Source organism: Callorhinchus milii, unplaced genomic scaffold (assembly GCF_018977255.1).
Source record: "Callorhinchus milii isolate IMCB2004 unplaced genomic scaffold, IMCB_Cmil_1.0 Scaffold25, whole genome shotgun sequence".
NCBI lineage: Eukaryota > Metazoa > Chordata > Chondrichthyes > Chimaeriformes > Callorhinchidae > Callorhinchus > Callorhinchus milii.
The window spans coordinates 2328135-2338358 of NW_024704766.1; the positions used below are offsets into that span (position 1 = coordinate 2328135).

The window sequence follows — 10224 nt, forward strand, 5'->3', positions numbered from 1 at the left end:
CTTCCGCTTACGTTTTTCAGAGAACGACAGTCTCGTAAGGTTTCGATTCGGATTCTGACCGGTACGTCTCATCGCTTAGGCAATAAGTCAATTCATTTGAATCAATTGATCAAAAGTCGATTCATTTATTAAAAAAAAACTATAACAGGACAATTTGATGAGATGCCACAGTTCACTTACAACCCGGAGAGCCATAATGGGTGGGACAGTATTGGCTGAACAACTGCAGTGTGCTACGTTTACAATTACTATATATTGGAGACAGGTTTGAGCTACCTATATACATCTGTCCCTGTGTTCCGATGACATTAAACAGGTCCTAAGTATCCAAATTGAACTGTTGGGTCAATAATAAAGATTTGTACAGTTGTCTTGTATTGGTACAGGGCTGTTGTGCTGCTGGATGATATCAGCAGATTTAATAAATACCAAATAGCAGGACACGTTTACAAAAGCATGCTAAAGATATTAAAGGCAGAAATCTGTCACTACACCAACGTTTGACTGGTAATTCTTAATGTTTCGGGAACTTGATGAAGAATCTAAATACAGGTGTTTCGGAAAACAGGAATAGGAGAAGGTTATTTCAGGTCATCAAATCTGTCCTACCAATTTATTAGATCATGGCAAATCTTTTAATCCCTTTTTCTGTAACCTTTAATACCACTACGAAACTCAGAATTTGTCGGTCTCTCGTTTTAACATTCCTCTAACAGCTTTCGGGGAGGGGGGGGGGGGGGCAGAGCGTTGCATAGGGCCACAACCCTCTTTGTGAAGAAATGCTTTGTGCCTTCAGTTCTAATTGTCTTAGTTCTGGTTTTGCAGCCGTGCCCCTTGTAAAGAAGAAATACTGCTAGTTTCAGAACTGTTGATACATCTGAGCAGTTGAAATAACAAAGGGGCAATGCCCATTTTCTTGGGAACTCCTGGTCAAGACATTACAGTAACCCTTTCGGTGGGTAGTTAATGGCATTCAATCATCTGTTGGAAAAGGTCGGCAGAACTTCAGCAAAGGCTAGATACAGTCTGTTGCAGAAGTAACTAATCCTCTTTGCCACATAGTCCACAGAAGCAGCATCATGTAAGATATTTGGGGATTGGGAAATGCTATAACATTTAAAACTCCTTTCCCTAAATATAAATTTAGGAACAATTGTGCAACCAAGTTTACTTTTAGTGACACTTAAACCAGCGTCAACCTTCCCCATTCAGCGCTATGAGCATATTCAGACGAAGCTCAGAGTAGTTCTGGAGCAGAACCAAACCAGTTGTTGGGCCCAGTTTGAACAAAATAATTTTATAGCAAAATCAGGTTCATACGATTAATTGATCCATTGGTTCTTAAGGTACAAGATTTTGCAAAGTCCTCATCATATTACCCCATCCCTCCATTTTCAATGGGTCTGCCTTCACAAACAATCACTGGATTTTCAAAAACAATCATGTTTCTTCATTATCTCAGTGGGATCATAAATACATTTATCATAATTAATATTGGTTTAATATTGTACAATAATACAAGCTACCTTTTCATCATGACATTCCCTGATGGTCATCTGGATTGAGACTAATACTGACCCAAACATTGTGGTAATTCAACATCCTCCGCCTGTTACCCCCTCAAAACGATGAATAGCATTGATGCGTTCTGAAATTCACATACTTGGCACACGTATACAGAAAGTAACATTTAGGCACAAGTTAGCTAATGCTTTGCTGTGAAGTCTAGTCTCTCACACAGATACATGCGCTCTCTATAAAATGCTATTCACATAAAAATGTACCACTTTGAAAATCACACGAAATTTAAAATCCTCTATTCTCCCAGGACTGTAAAACGGAAGGCTGCATGTATTCCATGGCGAGTCAGACGGATGTGGATAGGTACAAGGCAGGTATGGAGGAACAGACACAATCTGCGTTCGGAAACATATGTGAATCACGGCTAATTATCAACCACTTTTCCAGTAGGACTAGCCTGCCTTCTTTTTTAACGAATGTACCTTGGACAGAATGACAGATAACACATTGTCCTCAACCGTTGTTTACTGAGCTGATGCGGATCTCTGTTTGGCAGGGGATGGATGAGGAGATGATGATAGCTGCTCAGATGAGCCCATCGTTGTCATGGCAGATTGAATGTGAACCGTCTTGTGAAAGAGTTTATTGCTGAGCATGATCACAAAGGAAAAGAGGTGCAGCTGGAAATGACTGGAAAGAGGAAGAATGGAGCTCGCATTATAATTGGTTCACGCACATTCTTTTCCATTTGTCGAATAACAAAGAAATTCAAACTTTTATCAGAGAATCATAGAATCTTAACAGCACAACAGGAGACCATTCGGCTCATCATGCCTATGCCGGCTCTTTGAAACAGCTATCCAATGAATTCCACTTCCCCACTCTTACCCCATAGCCTTGCAATATGTTTCCTTTTCAACTACATATCCATTTTTCTTTTGAAACCTACTATCGAATCTGCTTTTAAAGACACACAAATGTCTAATTTTCCCCTGCATGGGCGCTTGTCCCATATAACCTCCTTCAGATGGGAGATATAGTACAGCTGAATACCTATACTCATCGTACTTTCAGTCTCTTTCTTCTCACCCCTCTGGGCTCACCCTCAGTTCAGGAGTCCAGCTAGCATCTTCAGGTGCTTTGAGCCAACCTCCAATAACGCTATGTAAATGTTATATTGTACGGTAATTGGGACATTGGGGATATGGAAACCATGTCACAGAACCACACAACACATTTCCAATTTAAGAACCACACTGAAGATCAGATTTGAAAGGTACTTACAACAGCTTCACTGGACTCTTTGCTTCATTTGCACTTATTATAAACAAAGGAAAGAGAATGGAGAACAAGCAGCCGCTGCAAAACAGAAGAGAAACAGGATTATTCTCCACTATCTACAATTATTCAATACACAGGGATATGTCAATACAGTTATTTGCATATCAAATTTTTGTACTGCATCAATTTGAACCATGAAACCCTCACGTTCTATTCAATGCTAAGCCACTCACAACCAACACCAACTAGTATTTACATAGCGCCCTCCATGCAGGTAGCGACTTGGGAGCATTTGATAGTGGCAAAGCTTGACTCCAAGCCGGGGAGATAGGAAACGTGAGCACAATCACAGTACGTACAAAAAGCAGAATAACAATGAAGATTTAATATATATTGATAAGAGGATTACTGCAAACCTGATCACATAGGATGATGGTAGGGCAGTGAGGATAGCCAAAGGTAATCCAAAACCGAAGTAATAAGGCCAATTCCTTTCTATGTTGGATAAACGCTGGTGCATTTCCACCCCTGCAAAACACAAAAAAACAAAATATGTTCAGAAATGACTCATTCCTGACATAAACCTTGTTTTAACAGCGTAAATGTTGTACTTGGATGACATTCTCTGATGCTTTTGACATATTATAATAATCCTTACATTTGATATAGCGCCTTGTCACCTCAGAGACGTTTTAAAGCTTTATACTGTGTGAATTTTACTGTGAGATGCAGTGACTGCATATTTTATAGGCAACTTGTACAGTCAACAGTTGTCACTTGAAATGTAGTTGTTGCTGGGCACATTGCTGCTGCCCGGTCTAACACATTTCCCATTTACTTACCATTGTTGAACCATTTGTACTCGAAGCAGTAGAGAGAATACAACATTGACATATGAAATAGACTGCCCAGTTGTCCGATGATTTCAATAGGAAAGTGACTCACTATCATTCCCTGGGGAAAAGGCAACCGAGAAAATTAGATCAGACACCAAGTCCTTCGTCAAATATGATCAAAGAAACCAACACACAAAACTGATGATATTCTGCAAAATAATGAATGTACTGATGGGAGCCAAGCAGAAGAACCTCAGTCTTGTCAATAGTGTTAGATGTCTGACAGGTAATCGATCAGAATAGCAGAAGTCCTGTAATTAAGGGTAGAGGTAGCGAGATAGAATTGGGTATCATCCACAAACATGTGGAAAGTAGACCCATGCCTACAGGATGCTGTACTTCCGGATACCTCGGCATGCATGTGAAAAGAAGAGGACTGAGGACAGAGCGAGGACTGAGGAAGTGTGCAGGAATCGGAGGAGAAGCCAATAGAAGAAACAAAGTGAAGATGCTGGGACAGGTAGGAGTGAAACCCGGGAAAGGACGGTGGAGCAGGGAGCAGAAACGGTGGAGAAAGATGGGAGTGGTTGGGCAGTATTGAAGGCAGAGGAGAGATCAAGAAGTACGGGGAGGTAGTGGAAGCCCTGGTCAGACAGAGTGAACATTTTATGAGTTAGTTTATGACTATAAACCCAATACGATCATACCTGAATGAGGAACAAGGCTTGGAGGAGCAGGTTGAACAACATGTCGGCGATAATCTTACTGATGCTGGGGAAGGGCTGTGCTTTCCTACCGGATACCTTAAATGCCAAGTCAGCAATGTCCTGTAAATAAGAAACACAATTATAACGGAGTCGAATCAGTCGGATTCAAATACTAATTCGGACTTCTTGCAATTTCATTTAAGGAAGTATTCAAGTAAAAGCTATTGTATTTTCCTGTGAATAAGATCCTTTCCGCAATCTTACTTCACGATCTCTTGATAGATACCGTAGATGAACAAACACGTTCCGATGCACCGCCAAGTGGAACTTTGAACGGATTACTGTGCAGTGCTTTCGAGGAGCCTGAGTAAGACTCTCTTCCCTGTGGGAAAAGTGCCCACTCTCCCTCTTCATAATGACAGGGTTAAGATTAAGAATTGACCAGTAAGTAATGATTAGCTGGTAGTTGCTGGCACGCCTCAACTATTCGAGCATACTGCACCACACATCACACTGAGGAACGTCCTCAGTCAGTCCTTTATTTGGTGACTTGCACCATGGCACAAGAAGGGACCAGGATTGAGGTACAGACATTAACGGCAGTCGGTAAAAACCTTTTGGGTTAAGGGATAAACGGTACCCTTACCCTTTACCCTGGTGCACCTGAGCCTGGTTGCGGAAATGATGGGGATTGTAGGTCTGACGGGTGCTTAGGACGTCCTCCCGACGCAAAAGGCACTATACAAAGGTCATTTTGTATTGTATTGAATATTCTCAAGCGTGGTGATGGGCTTCCGTCCATGAGTCAGGCACCCAGCAGTTGTACTAGACATTTTACAATTGACTAAATCCCAGTTACTTGAATTTCCGGCAGTTTTGAGACAAACAGCTTTGGCTTTATCAGTGACCTTAACTTACCTGGAACCAGATGGCATTAACTATCTTACTGAGGACGAAGAGAGGAAGTATCCACAACGCACTGAATGTAGAGTTCAGGATAAATTCCAACCAAGACCAGACATCCCCGTGCAATGATGGGTCACCTGCACATGACAAAGACAGCATTTCACACAAGTACAATCCCATAAAGGGAGCAGTATGGAGAATTAAATATACTACTTTTGTTCTGTCTGTTCAAGTGGATGTTAAACATCCTACAGTATTCAAAGAAATGGGAGTTTCTCGCGGTGTCCTGGCCATTAATCCTCCAGATAAAAATGATTCACTTCATCGCTGTTTGTGGGACATTGTTTGTGGGACATTGTCACGATACTTACAAGGGTATAATTCGCCATGCTCTGTGAAGCACTTTGTCGGGTTTCAATGAGATAAGGCGCTATATCAAATGGAAGGGTTATTACTTATCCCTATTCCCTTTAGTCCCCAACCTCTACTTACCAATAATGCGTGCAGTGATGGCTTGAAGCAGAGGGATAAAAATTCGATAAAAGACAAAGATGCTCAGCTGTGAGGAGAAGCAGAAACAAGCATTATTAAAAGCAAAGAGGAGGCGCAATCTTCTGTAGAGTTTTCCTTATAATGACATTCCAATAACATTCCTGGAGTGTGCAAACCATACAGGTACGGTCGCTCAGCCTCTCTCTCCCCGCAGGTGACTATTCAGGGCCGGAGGAGATACTGTTTGTGAAGACAAAGCGATGCCGGTGGATGAAGTAGGATTCGAACTAGGAGTGTGGAGTCCCAGTGAGGTGGATGAAGGAGGAGAGATGGTGGAGGAGGATGTCGTGGTCGACTCTGTCGAAGGCAGCGGAGAGACCCAGGAGGACAGGGAGACAGAGGGAGCCCTGGTCACAGAAAGAAAGCACGTAATTTCTGACACTGACGAGGGCTGCCTCAGCTCTTTGCCCCGCACTAACAACTCATCACTGCATACCTCCATTCGCAGGTAAGACCTACTCCCTTATATCCAATTCTGGGGCAGGCAACTTCCCACTAGTTTGAAAATAACTATCATTTTAAAGGCTGAGCAGTGAGAACATTTTAAATTTGAGAAAAAAGCAAGCTTTACCCAAAATATTCCTCCATTCCATGCACAGCACTGCAGGATCCGGCTTGCTATCCGAGGCTCACTGAAAAACATTGGAAATTCACAATACAATATTTCATATTATAGCAGTTCCAAGTGATCCAGGTTGAAGAAAAGCTTCAACTGGACAGATTACAGAAGATTCCAGAGCATGAGAGAGGACATTTAGATAAGCCTTCAATTGTATAATTTATTAAGGAATAGGGAATGGGGTTAATCACCTTCACTCAGTGTCCAGACTTGATCCAAAAATAAATGTGTTTTTGTTAAAGCCATAGTATCGGTTTCTGCTCCTTTGGCTTCGTAAATCACAGAATCATAGAATTATACAGCACAGAAGGAGGCCATTCGGCCCACAGTGTCTGTGTCGGCTTTTTGAAAGAGCTGTCCAAATGAATCCTATTCTCCCGCTCTCTCCCCATAGCCCTGCAAATCTGTCCTCCCCAAATATCTATCAACTTTTCTCTTGGAAGTGGTTATCGAATCGGCTTCCACCACCCTTTCAGGCAATGCATTCCTGATCCACTCGCTGCGTGAAAATATAGTTACACTAAACATTATTTTTTATTTTTCTAGCTTTCTTGATGCGACAGCAGTGATACAGTGGAACCCGTCCAGCAGCGAAGTGACCAGTTTGGAGGCTTATTCAATGCCTCGGGATGTTAAGGCACAATTTACTCACTTCTCATCTCTTTTCTCCTCAATGTGTGCTCTCCGATGCGCCAGAGCTCCGCGCTGCTGTTCCTTCTTTCTCCTTTGTTCCTCCCTCTTCTGGTGAATACGCTCATCGAGCTGAGATATCGTCCGTATCCCAAAAATGGAATCCTTTATCCCCTGAAATAAAAGCGTGCGGATGCATTAAAATTGAATGACTTTCAAAAACATGAGGTGCACGTCTTTCATTAGCAAAAGATAAACAACTCCAATGCTGGTTCAGTAGATCGCCCACAAAACACACAGTCAATTCACTTCACAGTATATTCCGTGAAGCACTTTGAAACGTCACGTAATGCCAGGATTACTATTATTAGTATCGTTCCCTCCTGTGCTACTGAGCCATTGTGTTTATTTATATCTGCATCACCAGCTCACCTCAGCCAGAGCTGAGGTGTATTTTCGTTATCTTATTTGATTGGAAAACAGGCAAATCCAACCGAAAATCGGGGTTCGCAATTCCACATCATTGAGTGTTTAAAACGACTTCTCCGGGGAATTTTCCTTTGGATTCAATGACTCAAAATGGTTCAAGGCAAATGTAAGGGGATCGCTTTTCCAGGGGTAATAATTCCTTCCAAAAAAATAATTTGGTCACTCAATCCACGACTGTTTGTGGGGACGCTGCTGTGCGCAATTGGCTGCTGCGTTTCTCCCACAAAATATACAATCAATCCACTTTACAGTATGTTCTGTGAAGCGCTTTGAGACGTCTCGAAGATGTGATGAGGCGCTGTATCAAACGCAAGGATTATTATTATTATTATGTAGAGCATTTACCTTTGCCACATCGAGAAGGAACGTTCTAACACTCTCAGCCATTGTAAGAGCAGCGCCAACGACATCAACTGCACACCATAGCAACAGCAACCTCACAGCACCATCTCATCCTGGGAGGACAACATCCAGTTCAGAAATCTAAGCAGCAAAGAGACAGAGACATGGACAGATCAGTCACAGCCAAGTAGCTGTGGAGCTTCATCCTTTAGGTTGTGACGGGAACAATAGCTACGGGGAAGAATTATATGTTTCGTAGCAGGTAAGCGATGAATATCACTCAGCATGACTCACAGTTTAGGCTACGAATGAGTCAGATTTCTGCGATTATATGCTTCAGAGAACTAACTTCCATGTCAGCACAGTGACTCACCAAAACTTGTTGAATTTCAAATAATTCCCTCTATGAGCAGGGATTAAACCTCAGTTCAAATTAAATCAGGATAGAAATCATAGGCATTTGATGCAGTGTCTTTCACATCGGGAGGACATCTCAAAGTGTGTCACAGGATTTACTATTAAAGTATAGTGACTATGTATCTGGAGGCCAACTCAGCAGCCAATTTGCGCACAGCAATGTCTCACAAATGAATGATCGTTTATATTTATCCAGGGGCACCGGGGGAAAAACTCTTCTCTTTTCGAATAGTACCACGGAATGCATAACATCCATCCCAACAGGTAGATGGGACCTCAGTTTAACGACTCAACTGAGTGTCAACCTTCCACCATCCTGGGAGTCGCCTGACATGTCGTGTTCCGAACAATATATGTATGAATATACACATATACACACACACTGTATCCCAGATATTATTTTACTGTATTATTTTCTAGCTTTGAGGCGTACATTTTACATGAAAGCGGCCACGTGAACCCGGACGATGAACGCGATTGTAATCGTGGATAGGACTGTAATTATGGATAACAATTTGGTCGCTCAACCCATGGACTGTTTGCGGGACGCTGCCTGCGCGCGACTGACTGCTGTGTTTCGCACCCCCCGCCACCCCCCCCAAAAAAAAAATCAGGTTAGTTCGCTTTACAGTATGTTCCGTGAAGCGCTTCGAGACGTCTCGAAGACGTGATAAGGCACTGTATCAAATCCAATGATTATTATTATTATTATTATAATAAAGTACCTTTGTCCCTCACGGGTCAGAGAAGAGTTATTTCTGTGTGGACAATAAGGCAGAAACTTCAGCTCCTACTTATACACACACACACAGACACACAGAGACACACACACACAGACACACACAGACACACAGAGACACACACACACACTGACACACACACAGACACACAGAGACACACACACTGACACACACACAGACACACAGAGACACACACACACACTGACACACACACACAGACACACAGAGACACACACACACACTGACACACACACAGACACACAGAGACACACACACACACTGACACACAGAGACACACACACACTGACACACACACAGACACACAGAGACACACACACACTGACACACACACAGACACACAGAGACACACACCCACAGACGTATACCCACACAAAGACACTGAGACACACGCGCACAGACACACCCACACACCCAGAGTCACACACCCACAGAGACACCCAACCACAGAGACACACAGACACCCACAGAGACACACACCCACAGAGACACACACCCACACAGACACCCACACAGACAGCCACACACAGAGACACACACACCCCCACAGACCCACCCACAGAGACACACACCCACAGAGACACCCACACAGATACCCCCCACAGAGACACCCCCCCACAGACAGGGAGATGGACACACCCCCAGACACAGCCCCACAGACACTATAACTCACCCTCGGGGCTGAGGCTGTGACGCTCTCTCCCGCTGCTCAGGCCCCAAAGGCAGCGCCGCTCAACGCGCATGCGCCGCACGGGGCCCCGCCCCGAAAGGGACGCTGGGAAACGCAGCCGTGCGTCGGGCGAGAGAAACTACGTTTCCCAGGCTGCAACGCGCGCCAGCCATGGAGCATGCGCAAGCTGTGAACACTGGTGGGGGAGGATGATGGACAACTTTTGTGCCACTTTATCAAATGCAAGGATTATTATTATTATTATTGCATATTAGTAATAAATAACAACAATCATATCAATAGTATATCAATATTATTATGAATAATATTAATATTATATATTCATATGTTATTATATGTTACAATGGAATATTAATAATAACAATTAATAACAATTAATAATAATACTATTAATAGTACTATTAATAATACTATTAATAGTATTGTATTAATATTATGAATAATATTATTTATATTATGAATAATATTATTTATA

At 42.7% G+C, this 10224-nt stretch overlaps 1 protein-coding gene across 2 annotated transcripts; it reads right to left on the reverse strand.

Annotated features, from left to right (window-relative positions):
• Positions 1-101: 101 nt before the first annotated feature.
• ei24 (EI24 autophagy associated transmembrane protein) lies at positions 102-9811 on the reverse strand. Of its 2 annotated transcripts, XM_042343955.1 has the most exons (12): positions 9732-9808; positions 9026-9058; positions 7887-8024; positions 7075-7226; positions 6375-6435; positions 5744-5810; positions 5264-5388; positions 4346-4465; positions 3645-3756; positions 3219-3330; positions 2806-2880; positions 102-2211 (listed from the first exon to the last, which is right to left on the reverse strand). In XM_042343955.1, the coding sequence occupies exons 3-12, from the start codon at positions 7926-7928 to the stop codon at positions 2046-2048; spliced, it is 1032 nt and encodes a 343-aa protein (XP_042199889.1). In that variant the 5' UTR covers positions 7929-8024; positions 9026-9058; positions 9732-9808; the 3' UTR covers positions 102-2045. The 2 variants fall into 2 exon arrangements, with proteins under 2 accessions (XP_042199889.1, XP_042199888.1); XM_042343954.1 differs by lacking the exon at positions 9026-9058 and having other exon boundaries at positions 9732-9811.
• Positions 9812-10224: the final 413 nt, after the last annotated feature.